This window comes from Balaenoptera acutorostrata, chromosome 7 (genome assembly GCF_949987535.1).
Source record: "Balaenoptera acutorostrata chromosome 7, mBalAcu1.1, whole genome shotgun sequence".
NCBI classification, from domain to species: Eukaryota; Metazoa; Chordata; class Mammalia; order Artiodactyla; family Balaenopteridae; genus Balaenoptera; species Balaenoptera acutorostrata.
The window spans coordinates 69,749,371-69,771,741 of NC_080070.1; the positions used below are offsets into that span (position 1 = coordinate 69,749,371).

Below are 22,371 nucleotides of genomic sequence, written 5' to 3' on the forward strand. Positions count from 1 at the left end.
TCCCACTGTAATACAGTATTTTTCAAAAATAATGTACACGCTATATAACACGCTTTGTATATAGCAAATAAAAAGCTAATCCTAAGTGACAATACATGGGCAGATAATGAATCGCTTGGAAATACTGTGTAGATTTTACATAGAAAATATTGTTATCCATGAAAAGATTCCAGGAAGCAACGACAAACTAATAATGTGATAAGCTCAATTCTCTACACGGCAGGAGAGAGAGCTGTCCATCTTATCACAACAGTTTGGATGACTTTTTATGAAGAGTGGAAAAGAAAAGTATACCCCTCTCCCACATATCAATGGAAATGCTCCCCACAGAGTGACTCAGCCTGAAACCCTAAACAGGAGCATGGGCTCAGCATGCTGTAGGCTGCCATAGCAGGCTTCACATTAGCTGCCTTCAGCATTTGTGGGGACAACACAGATCCGAGGCTGCCAACAGCACCAGAAGCTTCTACCTTGTGGGAAGAATGTGGTCTTACAGAAGAAAAAAAAGACATTGGCTCTTAATGCTCTAAAATGCAGCACTTTTTAACTTGATCATCAACAATATATTCGAACAGCCAACATAACACACTCACTCCCTCTCTATTAAAATAATAATCGTAAACAGTTATATAACTTGCAGCTCACCAGGCACTGTTCTCATTACTTGACATATATTAACTCATTCAATTTAATCCTTACAACATTCGACATATTTATTATTTTTCCCATTTTACAAGTATGAAAATTGGGACACGGAGAGGTTATATAACTTTTGAAAGTCAGACATCTAAAATATGGTAGGACCAGGATTTGAACACAGCTGTTTGATGTGCTAGCTGCCTAGCCAGGAATGCTGTGCCAACGTCACTCTATTTTTTCCCCCAATTAATTATGAGGAAAGCCTAGAAACTGAAACAACATGTATAGATAGTTACAGGGTGTAATGGACTAAAATTTGTGTCTCCCCTAATGCATATGTTGAAACCTTACCTCACAATATGAGGGATCTTTGAGAGGTAAATAGAATTAGATGAGGTTCTTAGGGTAGAACCCTGATGAACTGAATTAGTGCCCTTATAAGAATCCCAGGAGAGCTTGCTGCTCTTCTCTTGTTCCTTCCACCATGTGAGAATACAAGAAGTTGGCAGTTTGCAGCCCAGAAGAGGACCTTTACCAGAATCCATGCTCGCACCCTAATCTCAAACTTCTAGCCTCCAGAACTATAAGAAATAATTTTCTGTTGTTTATAAGTCACCCAGTCTATGGTACTTCGTTATAGCAGCCTAAACAGAATACGACACGATATATTGTGGCAATCGTGGAGAGAACTCAGCATCAGATAACTTGAGAAAAAGATCTTTATGGTATTATCGAAGTCCAACATTGAATGATTTGGTTTTGTGGGGCAGGGGTTTCATGAACTCATTCATCTCAACCAAGAATTCGACGACCCCACCCCATTCCCCAAAAGCGTATAGAACACTTATTTGAAATATATCACATATAATCTTAGCATGCTGCAAATTTAAACTTAAATTAATAACTTTTTAAAAATTTAGTCATTTAATACATATAAACAATTTCTTATTGAAAGTTACAAAACAATTAAAATCTAATATATCACTTTTCTAATAGGCTACAGAGGGATGTCACTTTGCCAACACTGCAATGCAACATGAAAAATCTGATCCTTAAATGCTGCTGATAAACTGATCACATGTACTGAATAGCATGGAAAATATACCACTTTTATAATCTTCAGGATAATAAGTTTGTCTCCTGTTATGTTTTGACAATGGCAATTTATTATACAAAGATCCATCCTAATCATAATATTCTTTGCTATTTAATTATACAGGAAACTTCTTAGAGGATTCGGTCTAACACTCTTCATTGTTGTCTTGGTTATTTAAAAAAGAGTAGCAAGTCTAATGATCATGGAATCAGCACTATTTATTTCCTTCACAGTTAATATGTCTTCTCATAAGATCCATTTTAATAATGTTCTTATACTCACTGTGTCACTACTCACTACCAATTTATTGAATGCCCATTAATCTTTGTCTCAAGAGGTTAGAACTTTTACATTTATGACAATTTTTATTACCACTTGTCTCAGGTATTTCTGCAAATCTATTACTAAATCAAGCATTTTAATGATATAATTAAATGTACCTCCATATTCCTTAGCCAATAAAATAAAAGTAGCAGCCTGTAATAATATATTTATTACTTTAGTACTAAATTCTGTTTATCAGTTCAAATACAATTTGAATATCTGAGCAAAAGTTATTGCAAATAATAATTTAGCTATCATGGCAATAATTTATCTATTTTATACTAGTGCCTCCACAGGCATGTTTCCTGTAAGTACCTAAACACTGGAAAATATATTTTAATAATCCAGCTAAATTCAGCATAATCTAAACCAAACCATTATGTCTCTTTTACTTGGGAGATTATGTCACCAAATTCCCCTGTCCTCCAAGTCAAATTTTTAGAGCTAAATTTTAGAACTCTGTCTCTTTCTCCCTCTCTCTCTCTCTCTCTCTCTCTCTCAATTCTTGTATTTTATTATTGCCCAAGTTCTTTTCCACTAGTTTTAATGATGTAATATTTGAATCTATGCTTTTCTGGTCATCTTTCTCCATCCACGTTTTTTAGTCTATTCCAGTAGCCCACTGGCCTAATTTCAATCTCTTTGTCACATATACTATTTTCGTATTTGTAAATTAAGCTTCTTGGAGCATAGCATTGTTCATGACGCCTTACGCTTAACATTCTACAATTACTCTTCACTGCCTAACTCAAGTTGAGCATTGTATATTTAAATTCCACCTCATTTTTATAGCCTTACCTCCACTTACTCCCTTAATTTGTAGTGTGGCTAAATGTAGCTCATCTCACTTCCTCAAATATATGCTAAATTTTTCTTTTAATTTATATCATTTTTTCTGCATTTACCATGAATCTATTTTTAAGATTCATTTCAAATTCTACTTCTTCCATGAAGCCTTCCCTTTTTCCATCTCTAGCTGCATACTATTGCCCTACAGATCCCTAAACTTTGCTTGTAGCGCTTAGATATTTCACCTAGATATCGTTTATCCTAGAGTTGTTTATCCGTTAGTTTCTAGCCTTCATTAAACTGTAAATTCCAAAAAGGGAGGGTCCATATCTGTTCATATTTGCATCTCCTACAGTGCCAAGCAGAATACTCTCCCTAAAGAAGATGTTCAGAAATATTTACTTAATTATTGGATATATCACAACAGTAAAGAGCATACAGAAATTACAAAACATAGGTAAATCATTTTTTAGTCAGTTTAGAAATCACTGAGTATAAACATGCAGACAAGAATTCAGCCATTCTGGGATAAATTGTCTTCATGTGATAAGTAGATGAATTGTGCTTTCAGTGGCTCAAAACAGTTTTTCAGTATAAGCACCACTTTTTGATGTCAACAATTTCTGATCCTCCCCTCCATTTGATAGTTGCTGTATTTTTATCATTATTGATGGAGAAAACTTACAGGTTACATGGGTTTGCATCTTCCTTACAAATACCCACCAGCACTCTGATAACCTCACCCAGAACACTTCAGCTCTCCAGTTAGGAAAGGTCTGGAAAACCTATGAAATTGGCCTCTTCAGATGATATACATTGTTTACTAATGTTCCTGACTTATACTATGTACCCCGTAAATGTGAGTGTTATTATTCACTCACATATCTATTTCTTATTATTCCAATCCTCCATTTGAGTTTAATCCTTTTCTCTGCCTCTTCATAATATGATTCAATTCACTCCTGACACTTCTCTCCTACATGCCCCAATTCTCTGCATAAGCATCTCCAGCTGTTCCAGTTTTTGCCTCTTTCACTATTGCATGCTATTGGTTCTTTTTTTGCTTTCCGCTTCTTGCATTTTATTCTCTAACACTCACCATTCTTATTACATTCCCTGCATATTATTTTTTCTCTACTCATCGTGCTCCCAGCCTTTTGCTCCCTCCTATTTATTAGTTGCTTCATTTTCCCTCTTCAATACCTTGACACAGTTGCTACCCATATTTATTGTTGAAACTCAATTTGTGACATGGATGTATTTTTGAAAATCCATGGTAAGAACAATAAATAAATACAATTTACTGTTTATGTGTAAAGAAGCTTACCATATTTAAAAATTGCATACTATAAAGTGAATCACCATGGCCTATCTTTTGTATCAATACACACACTAAACAACATGGTGTAAGATCCTACACCTTCTTTCTTTTACAACCTCTAATTTCAATGCCATGATGTATCTATGACTCCCTACTCCCAATCTTTTTGAAATGTTATGCAGGAAAAAAAAAAATCTCACTTTTCCCCTTACTTCTGCTTATCCTTCTTCTTGGTTACAGACACCAGTCTCCAGTCTCCCAAACTATCTTATCCTTTGCTTCACATCTATTACAGGGGGAGTGTTTCCAAGTTCACTTTTGCATCTAAAGTTCTAGTTCTTTTTCTTCGAGATCTAATGTTCGATTTAAGTTTACCTTTTCCTTTTTCTCATGCCAAACTGGTAGTCTCAAGTTCACTTACTTGAAAACACAAAAGACATACCTGTACTTATCCCAATGCTGAACGGGATTTATAATCTGTTTTGGTAAGTAAATAATAACGTTGTTCAGCGCAAATACCAAGTTAAATCATATTATCAATATGAATACTCACATTCAGCATATTTCTGAAGCTGGGAAAATTCTGAGGGGCTGAGATGGGCCCATTTTTCCTGGTTTGTCATGGTGGTGGTGAGGAGATCTCTTACATACCAGGTGAGAAGTTCTTTATTCAGATGTTTGGCAGAATTTATGCTTCAAAGTTTCCACATGGCATGTTTCATTATAAAATATCTCAAGCTTTCAAAATATGCAATCTGTCAACATGAGACCACTGTGGATATGGGTTTGTAGTTTCAATAAGGTATTAAAGCACTGCAGAAAGAAAAAGAAAGATTGAAAGATTAGTATCATTAAACAAAGAATTGGCAAGTTATAGCATGTTAAAGATTTTTAATCCCTAAATAATATATTTCAGTTATTCTATTTTGCATAATAATCTTTAATTGCTCACTCTAATGGCATTTTATACACATTTCCTAACACCAAATCATAGAAGAAATATGATTAAAAATACAGTGTGAAGAAAATTTTATAAGGCCTAGTTTCATACAAGTAGACTTTTATTTTGTTCGGTTTTTTTAAACTCCACATTCCAAGAGCAAAGAAGGGTGCCATTTTTATCAATCTAAACTTATCAATTTTTTAATATCTAAACAAATGTTATATTCAGACCCAGATTATTAAATGAAGCTAAATAAGCTCTAAAGTTCCCTAAATATACAGTCTGCTAGTCTACCAGCTTTCCAACAATGGTTTGGAATGGTCATCAGTGGTAGCACATATATTTGCAATTATGCAAATCAATTTGGGCAGGTTATATAAATTGGGGTTTTTTTCCCTAACAATTAAAAAAATAATAATTTTAATTTTACCATCTGTAAAAATCTCAATAAAATTTACCAAATCAAAGCAATTCCAAATGTCTGACAGACTTTCATAATGATAGTAGATGGAACTACTGTGAATCATGCTTAAAAATAAACCCCTAGGTTGTCATGGACCTACATTCACTGCTACATCTATAAAGGCAAACAAAATGAAAAACCATCTGGTTTCAACTTTTTATCAGAGACAGTAATCAACTGCTCAGTAATCAAGCAGACTGGCACTGTAATCATCATAGAAACTAAAATATTTAGAAACAATTACTTAGATAATTTATGAAATTAAATGACTGGAAGGATTATGTATATAGATGTCATTACCTAAAGGCACGGTACCTGTATTTGGCATTAGTGCCTAACCTTTTTTCGACATCTATTTACTGTTCTCTATCAATCCCACAACCTCACTGTCATATTCTGTCATCTTATCCTTAAGAAAACAAAAAACAAAAAAAACTCTTCTTGTTGGTCTCATCTCTTCAGGGTTCCTGCAATCAGTTTTACAAGGTGGTAGTTGACTTTTAAAATGGAAAAAAAATGCAGATACTGATGCATTAACAGAGGCCAAATTGCTAGGTGTTTTTTCCTCCCAGGGGATGCTCTTACATCACAACCATGACTTTGTGGAAGCAACACAAACTAAAAGGAATAAGACCATGTGATGGATATTTCTTTGTGCTTTCCACCTAGTTTCTTCCTGCTGATTTCATCCTTCACATGGATTTCATCCTAATTCTTTGCTTCTCTCCAGTTACATGCCATTTTGGTGGGACTATAAAACAAGGTGTTCTGTTCTCTCCTATCCAAAGGGAGACAGATGATTCGGTCACATTTTGATCATTAGACTCCATCTCATGGGGCTTTAAATGTTGAGTGGAGTTATTCAAGCACAGTGTGAAAATAGCTCTGGTCTAAACGATTACAGCAATAATAGGATACCTGTCCCTGTCTGAGCCTGACTCTCCAGGTATCTTGTCACTTCTAGAAGTAAGTACCATTATTTTAATAAGGGATTAAGTGGGCCAGAATCAGTTTCTGTTCCCTGCTATCTAAAAATCTAAACTGATGATAATGGCGGTTTATTTATTCATTCAAAAAAAAAGTGTTTATTGATCTCCTATGTGCTAGAAAGCATTCTAGGCACTGGAAATACAACAAAGATCAAAACACACAAAAGATGAAAATAAGGCTAATTCCAACAATGTGTCAGTTTTACTGAGAGCTTACAGTATGCATGGCAGTCTCCTAACAGCATTCGTGTGTTGGATCATTCAATCTTCACCAAACAACCCTGTGAGGTGCTAACAGTCTCCCATTTTGACAAATGAAGAAACTGACACTGGGTGATTAAAATCTGATAGATATGACAGAGACTGCTAGAAACCCACCCAATATCCATTCTTTCTTTCTTCCTTGGTAACAGAACCCTAATTTTATTAAATGAAAATATATCCATCTAAACAACTATATTCCTCAGGTTCTTTGCATGAAGTGGCCAGTGAGATGTAAGTGGATGTTGGGTGAGATATATAGGAAGGTTCTATTTGAGGAAAGAGCTAGCAAGTGCTCTTTTAATCTTTTTTCTCTTCCTCCAACTTCTTACCTGGAATGTTGACATACTGGCTGTGAATTCAGCAGTTTCTGACACTAGTGAGATAACTTTTAGAATGGAAGCTATGTGCTAAGAATGGGAGAGTCCCATAAAGTAGACCAGGGGTAGGCAAACAGCTGACTGCAGTAAACATTGGCCCATAATCTATTTTTGTAAATAAAGTTTTATTGGAATACAGACACACCTATTAGAGAAACCAGTAACAAGCCAATTTTTGAAAGGATTTCAATGTCAAACAAAGAGGTTTGGGCACTAGTCTAAAGGTAGTAAGGAGCAATGAAAGAACACAAAAAAGGCCAGAAACCGGATTACTTTGGGAAAATATCATTTTGGAAAAATATCAGTGTCTTCATTCAGATTCTTTCTCTTTCACTTGGATTGTGATAGCTTCTTAACCGGCCCCCTGAGCTCTCTCCTTTCCTTAACATGGCCTATCCCTTACCGCCCATGGGTAGTCATGAACTGAGATGATTCCAGAGGTCTGTCTGATAAATTACCAACAAGTTAATTAATAAATTAGAATAGAATTCATTACTTAATTAATTATAGTTTTCCACCTGGAAACCTGTGCTGAAATTATTAAAATTTCCCAGTTAATTTACTGTAAGAAACTCAAATTTAAAATGACTGGTTAACTGACATCCTTCAGATCTTTAGATGAATGCTGTCTTCTCAGTAAAGTCTCACCTGGTGATTCAATTTAAAATTTAACATTCCTACACACCATCCCTCCATCATACTTTTATTTGTTTTGAATATAACATCTTATTATCAAATATTTAAGTTATTTATATTATTTAATATTTGTCTCCTCACACTAGAATTAGGGGTAACGTAAGTGGTTTTAAGCCCTGATGGGATTCCACAAAGAGAACAAAACAACTAAAAATACGTATTGAGTTTGCCCTTGATATTCATCTGAACGTATGTGTTAGATTTTGTGCCACCATCCTCTCATTCGCTCTAAGATAGACATCCCATGAGAGGAGGGATTTTTATCTGTTTGTTCAGTGTTATTTCCCAGTGCTTGGAAGAGTGCTTGGTATATATAAATATTTATAGAATGAATTCACTTAAAGGCTTTTTTCATAATGAAAAACATGGGTAGGAGAGTTAGAAGGAGCCCCTGAGGTTGATAAAGAGAAAATGGCTCATAAGGAAGGAGTCAGGAACGGAAGTAACTATGGGTTTCACTTTCCTGAGAGGCCTCACCCCTTCCCTTCAACTGAATGGACATAAAAGAAGTTGTGCTTAGAGATACAAAGCTTTTAAAGCTGAAAAAGAAAAAAGCTTTATTTCACAGAGTTTTTATGTTGGGTTGTGAAATATAACTGACTTTGTATAAATAAGAATCATTCCCAAGGAATGCCATAATTGAGATGTCAGTTAGGCAATTTATAATAACACTTACACATGAGCATCAGGACAATATTTAAATTATTTGTAAATATTTAACAAAAACACTACTTAGCTTTCCTTTATTTAGCGTGATCTTGTCGACATAGGTCTTTACTTTTTGTACCAAGAACAGCATTTCTGGATTGATCTAATGCATTTGCAGTCTAGCAAGAGGTATTTAGAGAGTAATGGCATCCCTGAACCACACACAGTAAATTCTCTGGTTCTTAGATTTGGTTAATTCCAACACCCATATGCTCTGAATAAAACTTCTTCTCATCCTTCTCCTAATGGGTGCCTGGAAGCCTTTGGTTTCTCACAATTCTGGTAGTTCCAACTCTCATCATATGACATGCAGCCAGAAAAGAAAAAAATTAAGGGTGGGGTACAAATGGAGAAGGTTCTCCTAATCAAATCTTTTAAACTAGTTGAACTAACATATCATAAGTCTGTAAAGAGAAATGTTGCATGTGTAATATTAAATCAAGAGGCACAGCTATTTTCTATGCCTCAGAAGGAGATAGGAATGATGGCAACATTTCCTTATAGTCTCTGCCTCTTTATAAATGTATAGAAAGAAAATGACAGTATTCCGTTGAGATTCCCTTGATGCTTTCACAGACTTCCTGTTCCTCTGCAAGGGGTTTTCTTTAGGCATATAAAATGAAAGCCAAGAAGAATCCACTTTGCTGGCTGTTGGAATGCATTCTCATCTAGTGAATGGGTGTGCCACTTCAGTTAGTTGGTGGCAGGAAATAATTATATTGGAGGAGTTGGAGAAGGCTCTTTGGCCTATTGTACCTGGACTAAAACACAGTCTCCATAGTTAGTAAAGGAAATCAATTTCCTCACGAATAAGGTACAAGCAATGTCTAGATAAATGGATCTGACTGGTTGGATGCACTGGATGTTAGTCACATTAAGTGTAGATTTCTAAATATTTATTCAAAGTCAGCATGTGATGACTCCAATCATTGAATAAAGTTAATATACACTAAAGCACACTGAAGACTCTATGTATATGAATTTAAGGTATTATGATGACTGAAAATATTTACTGGGTCTCAAGGGTCATAAATCCCAAAATATAAGGTAACCCATGGAAAAATCACAGAAGTGAAAAAGGATGAGACCCAAAATATCAATCATAGAACCTCTGAAAGAAAAATAGGATGAAATTAAATGGAATATTACTGTTATCACTTGATTTATAATTATTTGTTCATTTATCCATGAAAAGAAGTCTAAATTGAGACCCAATGACATGCTAGGGACTCAGCCAAATGCTGGTGATGTAGTTATAGGGTAAGACACTTCCTGGATCTTGTTTGGGGGAAAGATCCACATTAAACAAACCAACTACACAAATAAATAATTATAAACTGTGATAAGGTATATGAAATACAGGTAATGGAATTCTATGAGAGTACAAAAGACAGCCCTGATTTAGATTAAGAGATTCAAAGTGCAATCCACAGAAAAGTTTTATTTAAATTAAATCATAAAAATTGAGTAATAGTTATAAACTTGAGTGAGAGGAACATTCTGAGCAGAACCCGGAAGTGAGGAAACAAACAAACAGACAAAAAAATAGAAATACTAGAAGACCTCCAGAGAAGGCACGTGTGACTGGAGCCTGGTGAGCAAGAGGGAAAGAGGCACATGATTAGACCACAGAAACAGGTAAAAGCCACATAATGGACATTCTTAGAGGCCATATTGAGGATTTATCTTAAGTAAATTATGAAGCCATTGACAACCCTGAGGAGGAGATAAACATGGTCCACATATATTTTAAGGTTTTTTTCTAATCAGTGGATTGGAAGGTGACAGGAATGGAAGTGGGAAGGCCAAATAGGAGGCTATTCCAGTAACTGGATGAGAGCCGGTAGTGGCTTTAACTAGGAAAGTCATAGTAAAGATGAAGGTAAAAAGCCAAATTCAAGATACATTTCTGTAGCCAGATCTGATAATGAATAGGATACGTTGTATGCAGGATGAGAGGATCAAGAATGACTCCTATACTTTTGGCTTGAGCACAGGGTACAAAAAAGGTGGAGTTTAAAGTTCCTAAATACTAGAACAGTATCAGGTGTGAGAAGAATAGAAAAATCAGTATATTTGTTTTGGGATGTGCTAAATTCATGAAGAGACATCTAAGTTTAAAGGATTAGTAGACAGTGACATAGGCCTAGGGCTAATAAAAGAGAGACAGAGGTATGATATTGTGAGTTGTCTGATACAGATGATGTTTAAAGATGTGGAAGAAATACATAAGTTTGCCTGATATGGCAGCCATGAAGCTGTGCTACTAAGCTCTGACTTCAAGAAAGAACTTGCATTCAGCTGCAAAGAGTACAGTTAACTGACAGCCTCGAGCTCTTTTTCCTTTAGAATACATTCAGCTTTTGAACCAAGGTCATACTCTTCACAGGTAGAGGTCAATAATTAAAGATGATGGATGCATGAGGGTCATGCTACTTTTGTCCAATGGGGGAATCCTTTAATGATCTATATTTGCTCCAGAACACCCCAATGGACTGGCTGAGACTCTGTCATGTCTGCATTATAATCTGAAGCTTTTCATAACCAACCCTGCATCTCCCACCTTCTTTCTTTTCCCAGATATTAGTTCTGCCTCGTTTGAAGGCTCTTTTTGCCTGATCCTGCTTTTCTTCCTTTTTATCTTTGACAGGAATAATTTCTGGATAAGCCTTTGTATCTGTAACTCCACCTAAGTCTTTCTTTCCTGGTGAAGAATCCCATGTGTCAGGATCCCAATAGGAAACAGACGGTACCCTTAAAATGAATAAGTAGGAGTTTAATAAAAGGATTATTTAGAAAGTGTGGACCGAGGTTAAAACAGCTAATAGAAGCTGGTGCAGTATCCTGATCTAGCAAAAGCTGGGAACTTATTGACCCTAAGCCTGAAGGGACTAGGGATGTTGCAGCTAAGAAACCCCACAGTATACAAGGTCATTTGATAGGAGCCATGGACTTAGGTAGCAGGATGTATCCCTCCTTGAATGACTTAGCTGGGCAGGAGATGGGAAAATAATTTCCCTCATCCTGTCATCTTCCAACTCTCTAATATCCTTCAGTGCCTCTCACTGACCAAACCCAATCATAAGCCAGAGGGCAAAGACAGCCATTGGTGCAGTCTATATAAAATTGCCCCATGAGTCACAGAGCAAAATGGGAAGAGGATAAAGAGGGAATCTGATGGGACAAATATGAAATATTAAGCACATCTGCAGAAAGTGTGTGGTATGAGAAAGTGTGCCCAGGACAAAGTTCCAAGGAATTCCCATATTAGCAATTAGAAGTGGAAAAACACTGGGAAAAAAAAAAAAAGAAGAAGAAGAATATGGTGTCAAATAGACTACAGAAGAGAAAGAAAAGAATCCTTTAAAGAGAAGATAGAAGGCACTTTTCAAAAGTTGCTGAGTACTTAAATGAGAAGAGAATTGAAATATCCAAAAGCAACACGCTGGTCACAGGTGACCTTAGCAAAACAATTTCTCTGAGGCCGAGCAAGCCAAATTGGAATAGGTTGCATGGTAGAATTGAGTCTGGGAAGACTGTGAATATCATCAACTCCTTGATAAGTGTGATTGAGAGGGGGAGTGGAGAGCTAAAAGTAGCAATGGAGAGAAGAATATGGAACCAATAGATTTCACTTGTTTGTTTCTTTGCAGGAATCATTGGAAAAATTTGTAAATTGAAGAGAAGAATTTATAGTAGGAATGGTTCAAGCTTCAGGAGAGAGAAACTAACTGCTGTTTCAAAGACCTTAAAAAATAAAAAGGACTCTAAAAGTCCTTTAAAAGTCCTTAATAGAAAGAGAAGTTCCATAAAATATCTGAAGGTCAAAATTAATCTTACCAATGTGTACAGATGCAAGTGGTTTTATAGATTTGGTGCTTAGAAAATGGAAGATTTCTGGTTGATGAAGATTTCTGGTTGAAAAATTGTTTTCACAATTTTTATACCTCTATATATGTTATTAGCTGACAGATTAGTTAGGCAATGATGGGGGAGGAGGAAAGTAACGGTGGGAAGATATGAAAAAATTACATACAAATGTCGTAAAGTGAGCTCACGAAAGGCATACAGTAAAAAGAGCAGGCAGAGTTAAAAGCTAATGTGATATTGCTATCTATTTATTTAAAACTATAACAGCCTGATTTTAAATGATTAGTTTATAGACTAAGGCAACTAAAGGACAATTAATCACATTCTTAACCTACCACTTCTGAATCCGATAGATCTGTACCCTCATTCAAGTTCTGAGCTGTCTTTCCTAGGTAAAGCAATTCACTTAACCTACCTAATTCCTTTTTCATGAAAAGTGGATAATGCCGCCCACCTCCCAGAGGTATTAACATTTAATGAAATAACATGTGCACGATGCATAATAAATAAAAGATTCTCAGTAGAGGTTATTTTCTCCTTGCTTTTGTAACTAAGGATTTAAGATATATCTATAGTATTTAATTTGAACATATATATAGTATGCATATGGGGGAAATAGATTAGAAGTCTACAAACCTTTCAGAAGATTATGGGGTGGCTTAATATAAGATTCATAATTGTGTTATTTTTGAACTCTGCTGACACTTCTAAGGGAAAGCTTTCATAGTGCAAAACAGGGAAATATATCTGTCAAGCTTTGTATTGTCTACATTTTGCAGTCCTGGTTTTTAATTTGGATTATTATTTTATTTTATTCTTCTTAAGAAAATTACTTTAAGTGAATTTTCTCTTTCCACACATGGTTTTAAGGAGGACACCTCTTAGAATAAAGAACAGAAGGTTAGGGGAAAATGGTGATTATGTACTAGGTAGAACTTCTCTCAGTATGAAATATTGAGTGTAAAGTGCCCTTCTAGAAACTTGCTATACTCTTCCAACAGGTGATGTCTGTTTCCTCCCCATGTACTTGTGAGTACCTTTATGACTACCTTTTAATCAACAGATTACAGTAGAAGTGATACTCTATGACTTTCTAGAAGAAAGCCCGAACTAGTCATGTGAAGAGACCACTTGGAGACACCATGCGTAGGTGCACAAGCCAACAGTCTAGTGAAGTCTCAGTCAACAGCCAGTACCATCCCTCAAGTATGTGAGTGAAGATGCCTTCAGATGATCCCGCCCCAAGCTATCAAGTAGCCCCCTTCTCCAAGCTGGTAGTCTCCCCAGATGAGGCACCAAGTAGAGTGGAACAGAAACAAGCCAACCCATTAAGACCATTCTAAAGCCTGACCCACTAAATCCATGAGCACAATAAATGGTTGTTTTAAAGCACAGAGTATTTTGTGGTTTGTTATGGGATAATGAAAAGAACAAGTAACTTAGAGCAATATTTGACACATATAAAAAGTACAAAAAATTGTTATTCTACTAGGATGATGATGATTACATTTTCATGTATGCTCAAATATGAAAAATGTATGTGAGTGTATGTGTGTTTAACTTTTAATTTACCATTCTTACATTATATGGTCAAGTTCATATTGCTATGTATTTTCCATCTCCCTCTGAAGAGAGGAATAGAGCCTTTGGGAGTTGAGTATAAATAACATAGGTTTTCTTCTAACTTGGGACTTTACAGCAATGGATTGCTGAAAGACTGAGAATGTTGGAGCAAAAAATAAAAACTTAGCAGAATATATTGGAAAAAGGCAAAGATCCTGAACCCAGAAAGAGAAAAGATCCATTTCGTATGCCATTTTTTTGGTGTTATATTTTGACAGGGAAGAAGGCCTGTTTGTATCTTCTATAAAGATTTTCCAAATACAAATTTAACCCCAAATAAAGAGGAGAAAATGAAAAAGGATAACCCTTTCCTTCCACCCCCAAGACGGGATACTGATTAAGGAAGAAGGTCATTAAATGGCTTTTTTCAATCTATTTGGCCTGGGACTTTTTCAACAGGAACAGATACTTCCTAAAATGTTGATTATTATAAGTTGATAAATTTATCTTTACTGTTTTCCATGCCTAACTTAAGAAAGCAGAAAATCACTAAAAATAATTCTCCAAATATTCATTGTTTTCCTGAAGAGCCTCTGATATAATACATTCAGATTTTGTATTGAATTCAATATGCATGTGTTTACAATCTTCTTCTATTAATTAAAAAAATAATAAATTCAGTCTCAGGTACTTCCTGGAAATTGATGATTGCTGGTAAGGAACTAATATCTTTTCACGCCTTTAATCCCTAGAAAATAATCAACTCTAAAGATGTTATTCAACTTCAAGTTACAGTATACAACTGCCTAAGGAAAATCATTATTGAAGTACACTAGGGGCCTTTTTACTAAATGAAATTTGATGTCTGCTCTGAGAAACAAGTAATGCTTGCAGTAAATCCACAGTATAAAAACACAGAGCTGGACTCAATTTACAGACACAGAGATAGATGACAGCCATAGAAGAATATTAAACATCTTTTAAAATTAGCGATTTTTTTTTTTTTACCATAAACTACAGAAACTTTTAGAAGTGAGCTTGAGAAACTTTTGGAATATAACCACTTTTCTCTAAAATTTATGCAAAAAATGGTGATTAGTTTAAATTTCACATGATATTCTATAAGCAAAATATACACTGTCTCCATCCCTCTGGTCATTGCATTATGAAACACCTATATGCCATCTTCCCTCATTCATTTGTGCTAGGCCTTCTTTATTCCATTATCAGCACTGCAATCAAGGTACCCTTTCTAAAAATCCATCAGCATTTGTGACTCCTACATCTGACATCCTTTAATGGTTCTTTATTACCTATAGGATAATGTCCAATTTTCATTGTTAAACATATATAATTCAACCATAAATTCTAAACTGGCTAAGAGAACACTATTTTAGTAAGGTAACTTTGAAGCTATATTTGCCCTAAAACTGTCAATTTGAACAATATTTAATTTCATTATATCCTATTCACATCTTGGGCAAAATGATAATACAAATAATCTCAGGAGGGTTAAATATGTTGTGGAAGGGTACCATGCTTATTATAGTGGATGACTGAAAGAAGAAGAAGGATTTATTTATTTACTTATTTATTTATTTATCTTTACAAGTTAAGCTTTTACTCTTAGCCTGTAGAAAGTTTTTTTCAGAATTACAAAAGAACAAATCGACTAATGAAATTAGGCTATGGACAAGTAACATATGATTCAAATTCTAAACTAGAATAATTCCTTGGTAGAAGCATGATGTAGCATAATGCATTCAAGAGAGCCTGTAGGACATCCTTCAAAAACCAGAAACAGTGACAAACTGAACCATATTACAAAGGTTTTAATGTGGGTTTCTAAAAAGAGAGACTGAAATTAAATTACTCTTTCTGAGAAGAATTCAAGGTGTGAAATGAGGTTGTAATATTTTAAATCAGGTCTATCTCAAAAAAGATGGAGAAACAGTAGCAGCTGTTTGGAGATCAGCAAAGAAATAGCACACCTCAGCCTCTCCTGGTTAGAATGGCCTAAATATAGCAGCACTTGTAAATCCAGGGAAAGCTTAAATCAGCCGTGAGATCTATTTCCAACTAATAGATTCCATCTTCAAAGTTCTTTCAGAAAGAAGATATATATTCCCTCCACTTAGGCACATAGTTTTGATCTTGAGATATTTGTTACAATTATGTTTCTATGACATACTCGAAAAGGAGGAAGACCTGGAAAGTTGATTCTGTAAATCTGTATTTCCATTGACCAACAGACATAGCTGACTCTCAACAGAATTAAACACACACACACATACACTCACATACACAAACACACATGTACACATTTTGTCAGAGACTAACTGAGCATTTTGCTTTCCTGAGCTATATAAGTCATTAAACTCTTTAAGTAAAGTCTCAGATATTTACCCAAAGTTTTTTTTAATATAATGTTTTTGGAAAGATCAGATTCTTTCCATACTTAATTCACTGTTCTCATTTTCATTTCTAAATATTAACACCCTATTTAATTTTGATTGGATATGACTTTTGACAAAATTTTCTTTCTTTTCTTTTGAAGAGCGTTTCATGTGTACTTTAAAAGATATTTATCCTGAGAACAGGGAATAAGTAATAAAAACATGAATTTTAATGTAAAACATGAAGAAGACAATATATAAAAATATCATTTTATAGAAATATGATGGTATTTAGTGTCAATGTGCTAATTTAGATGATGTAATGAATACTAGTAATTAAACTTTTCCTGAACCTATAGTACAACTGAATCTCTGAAGCACATATGTCTATCAGTTTTAATGATAGAAATAATACCGTAATCAAATATGAAATCTGATAGCATTCAAGATACTTTATACAAGGGAACTCATAAACAAACAAATTTCAATTAATAAACTCTGCCTTATTAGCTTCCACAGGCTTAATTTCTAAGAACTGAAAAATCCCAGATTAAATTTTAAAAACTGTCTCATCAGAATATAACACATAGATCCCAAGATGTCCTTTGAAACAATTTTCTCATTGAAATACAAATATAAAAGTTCACAGTTACAACTGATCTTTTTTCTAATTGGTAAGCATATATTTTTTTCAATCACACAAACTCACTCACATCTTTTAAAGTCCAGATGTTAACGCTGCCGTGTATTATTTCTAGCTTCCTTTATTCTTTTACTGTGTTTGTAACATCAGTGTGTGTGTGTGTGTACATATATATACATATACATATCTGTGTGTGTATATGTATATATAATGAACACTGTATAAGTACCATTTTATATGTTTTGTTACTTTATATAATTTTTATCACATTATCTTTTTCTGTAACTTGCATTTTTTCACTAAATTCTTCCATAAATAAATACATATATGAATATGTAGCTCTGATTCATTCATTTTTACTGCTGTGGAGCAAAAGTATTCATTGTACATTGCATCAAAAAGAATAAAACACCTAGGAATAAATCTACCTAAGGAGGCGAAAGACCTGTACTCTGAAAACTATAAGATGCTGATGAAATTGAAGGAGACACAAACAGATGGAAAGATATACCATGTTCTTGGATTAAAGAATCAATACTGTTAAAAATGGCCATACTACCCAAGGCAATCTATACATTCAACGTAAGTTCTATCAAATTACCAGTGGCATTTTTCATAGAACTAGAACAAAAACTTTTTAATTTGTATGGAAACACAAAAGACCCCAAATAGCCAAAGCAATCTTGAGAAAGAAGAAGAGAGCTGGAGGACTCAGGCTCGCTGACTTCAGCCTATGCTACAAAGCTACAGTCAGCAAAACAGTATGGTACTAGCACAAAAACAGACATATAGATCAACAGAACAGGATAGAAAACTCAGAAATAAACCCATGCGCTTATGATCAATTAATCTATGACAAAAGAAGCAAGAATACACACGAGGAGAAAAGACAGTCTCTTCAACAAGTGGTACTGGGAAGATTGGACAGCTACATGTAAAAGAATGAAATTAGAACATTCTCTAACAGCATATACAAAAATAAACTAAAAATGAAGTAAAGACCTAAATGTAAAACCGGATACTATAAAACTCCTAGAGGAAAATACAGACAGAACACTCTTTGATATAAATCGTAGCAGTATTTTTTTGGATATGGATCCTAGAGCAATGGAAATGAAAACAAAAATAATCAATTGGGACCTAATCAACCTTACAAGCTTTTGCACAGCAAAGGAAATCATAAACTAAACAAAAAGACAACCTACAGATTGCAAACTATGTGACCACCAAGGGCTTAATTTCCAAGATATACAAACAGCTCATATAACTCAGTATCAAAAAAAAAGAACAACCCAATCAAACAAATGGGCCAAAGACCTAAACAGACTTTTCTCCGAAGAAGACATACAGATGTCCGACAGGCACATGAAAAGATGCTCAACGTTGCTAATTATTAGAGAAATGCAAATCAAAACTACAATGAGGTATCACCTCACTCTGGTGAGAATGGCCATCATCAAAAAGTCTACAAATAATAAATGCTGGAGAGGGTGTGGAGAAAAAGGAACCCTCCTACACTGTTGGTAGGAATGTAAAATGGTGCAGCCGCTAGGGAGAACAGTATGGAGGTTCCTTACAAAACTAAAAATAGAGTTACCATATGATCCTGCAATCCCAATTCTGAGCATATATCCAGAGAAAACTATAATTCAAAAAGATATATGCACCCCAATGTTTATAGCAGCACTATTGACAATACCAATACATGGGAGCAACCTGAGTGTCCATCAACAGACGAATAGATAAAGAGGATGTGGTATATATACACAATGGAATATTATTCAGCCATAAAAAATGAATGAAATATGCCATTTTCAGCAACATGGATGGACCTACAGATTATCATACTAAGTGAAATAAGTCAAAGACATATATCATATGAGATCACTTATACGTGGAATCTAAAAAAATGATACAAATGAACTTATTTACAAAATAGAAATAGACTCACAGACATATAAAACAAACTTATGGTTACCAAAGGGGAAATGGGATAGGGAGGGATAAATTATGAGGCATTAAAATAGACACACTACTACATATAAAATAGATAACCAACAAGGACCTACTGTATAGCACAGTGGAAAAGAATCTAAAAAAGTATATATATATATATATATATATATATATATATATATATATATATATATATATATGGAATCACTTTGCTGTACACCTGAAACTAACGCATTATAAATCAATTATATTTCAATAAATTTTTTAAAAAGTATTCACTGTATGAATGTACCAAATTTATTCATCTAGTCTATTTATAGAATTTATATTTTATGCCTAATTTTTTATTATTAAAAAAAATAATGCAATTGGACATTTTTGCACATATTTTCCGGGCACATAACTATACATGTTATATAACTATATATATACATAACTATACATGCAGTTGCTGGACTGTAGAGTACACTTCACTATATGATGCCAAATTCCTCTTCACAATGAACTTACTTTAGTGAGCTTATTAAGTTTTTGCCCATGAGTGTGAGAGATACACTGGAGGGTGAACCCCAATGGGTCACGCCCTTAGATCATCCCCTCCCCTTAAATCTTGGTGGGAACTGTGACTTACTTTTAGCCAATGGAATATGGGAATGGTCACTCCCTTGATTAGGTTTCATTACATGCCAAGAGGTTCTATAGATTGCAGAAGTCCCTAATCAGCTGTTCATCAAAAGGAAGATCATCCTGAGTGGACTCAAACTAGTCAGGTGAGCAAGCCCTTTGAAAGAGGGTCTAGAAGTCAGAGACTTGAAGCAGCAGAGTCTCTCTTTCTCTCTCTGTTCCTGGCTTTGAAGAAGCAAGCTTCCATGAATTCTACAGCCTCACAAAAAGAAATTCTGCCAACAACCTGAGGCAACACAAAAGTAGATCCTTCACTAGTCAAACCTCCAGGTGAGAACGTAGCCCTGACAACACCTTGATTTCAGCCTTGTGAGACCCTGAGCAGAGAATTTAGCTAAGTTATGAATCAGGATCAGGAATCTGGGCACAACTAAGAGATACTAAATGGATGTTATCTGAAGCTGCAAAATTTGTAGTAATCTGTTAAGGAGGTATATAAAAGTAATACAATGGTTATAAGATGGCCCATTATTTTTGTTTTCATTTACATATTTCAGATTCTAGAACACTTAGCACCTTCTCATGTGTTCCTTGGCCAGTTAGATATCCTTTCCAATAAGCTATTTATTTACATCATTTTTCCATGTTTCTACTGGGTTATTTTCATTTTTCTTTTTCATATATAGGAGTGTTCATATATGAATTTATTGCTTTAAGTATATCTCAGTTTTTGATGGTAACTTTATCATCAGGATTTTAAATTTTAATAAGTGTACATATTTTTATTTTATAATTTATTATACATTTTTAGTACCACATGCAATTCTAAATATCTCAAGAGACAGAAGTCTAGAAAGTATAAATGTCCAAAGCGAATGAATCTTCTGTTGTATGGGTAATTTCTTACTTGACCTGTGACCTCTTAAAATTAATACTCAAAAGATATGAGCTCTCAGTTATAATTAAGGTTCATACTCTAGGGATCTATAATAGCATTTTTTCAACATAATGCAAATGAATATTCAAGATGTGGTAAGAGTTGGGACTATGAAGTAAAACTGTTTTCTAATATTGGCCTACAACACTATAAAAAAAAATACCCAAGAACCATGCTTTAGGTTCTTTTGTTTCTAATGTATCTTTTGTTTCCAACTGCCTCCATAAGATGCTGCTCCAGAGATCATTCACAGCAGATCCCTATGTTCAAAAATAACTACAGTTAAAAGGACTTTGAAGACCAACAGTAATATAGTCAAAGAACTAGCATGATTACACTCTTCTCATGTTCGTTTTAGGATATGAATGTATATCTCCTGAGGAAAGTAAAAATAGAAAGTATGTGTATACAGAGATAGGAATACAGGTAAAAGCAATGGAAGACATAAGTAAAAGTGGACAATCAACTACATTAGATTAAGATCCTGCCCTGTGGAACACAAACAAAATTTGTTAAATGAGGTGGCAGCTTTGAAGGGAGTATAATTACTTGGCCTGCAAAATGTGTGTTATAATTAGGTGGCAGAGCACCATGAGGGATATTAAGTTGTCATGGTGTCAGATGGCAACAGATCAAGGAGTGAGAGAAAAGAGAAAGACCCACTAGAATAGCAGTAAGCCAAGAAATATGAATAGGAACCTCTGTTAACGACCAAGATACAGTTAATGACCAAGGTAGATCATCAAGGGAGTTGATAAAAACTAGCCAGAGTAGATAAGGTGCAGATTTTCAAATCACACAGTCATCAAGTGACAAGTGCATGTCACTGTCATAGGTTCTGGGGAAATTAAACATGATTAGGCAGTGTTCTTGGATCTCAGTGACCTCACAGTCTATTTGGAAAGACAAATGTAAACACACTCACCTTTATATGAGGCACCCTGGTGAATAACCGTGCTTTGGAAGCACAAAGGTGGGAGTGATTCTGACTGAGAAGATTAAGGAGAGCTACAAAGAGGAAGTGCAGAGTCCAAGTTTGACCTTGAATTACATGTTTACCAGGAGAGAGAGAACATGACAGAGGGCTTTCCAGGCAGCAGAAACATTGTGATCAGCAATCAAGAGATGATACAGGCAGAGAGGACGGTTGTGGGGTATGTCAGGAAGAGAAACCAGAATCTGGGCAAAAAAGAGATTGGTGCCTGGACAAGACATCTGAATACCAAGAAAAGAAGAAGGTAAAGTGGGGCAGTGTCAGAGCTGGGTCTCCTTGTTAGTCTTGGTAATAAGATCTGATTCCTCAGTCATATGTGAAAATACATCCTCGGATGGGGAGGGGGGCGTGTCCTGGAACCAATCCCCAGTGGATACCCAGGGACAAGTGTATACTGTCATTACTTTATTAAATATATATTTGTTCAGAGTCAGAAACAGACTTATAAGTGAGCCAGAAAAAAAGATAGGAAAGCTTGACTTCAAAGGATGAACCAAGAGAGCTGAAGTACAGAGACCACTGCTTTTTATCTTCAGACTATACAAGAGCGGAGAAGGAGGTAACGAGTGGGGTACGATGCTGGGAAAGACATCTTTGGTTTTGTTTGTTTTTTTCATTATTGTTTTAAGAGTTCACAAATTTCCTTCTCCAATCTCCTCCTACCAAACCACTAAAGATTACTGCTCCGTTAATTGTGGAATCTCTGTGTTGTTTAATAAATATCTTCGTTTCTCACCTCCTTTCCTGACTAAATGCAAACACCTGAAACAGACTAAATG

General features: G+C 35.0%; 1 protein-coding gene across 1 annotated transcript in view; it reads right to left on the reverse strand.

The window, feature by feature from the left end:
* DGKB (diacylglycerol kinase beta) overlaps positions 1-22,371 on the reverse strand; it is a 708,671-nt gene that overhangs the window by 645,121 nt on the left and 41,179 nt on the right. Inside the window, exon 2 of the mRNA XM_028164532.2 lies at positions 4,723-4,982. Coding sequence (XP_028020333.2) covers positions 4,723-4,792 — 70 coding nt within the window. The 5' untranslated portion in view covers positions 4,793-4,982. The remainder of the gene's footprint in view (positions 1-4,722; positions 4,983-22,371) is intronic.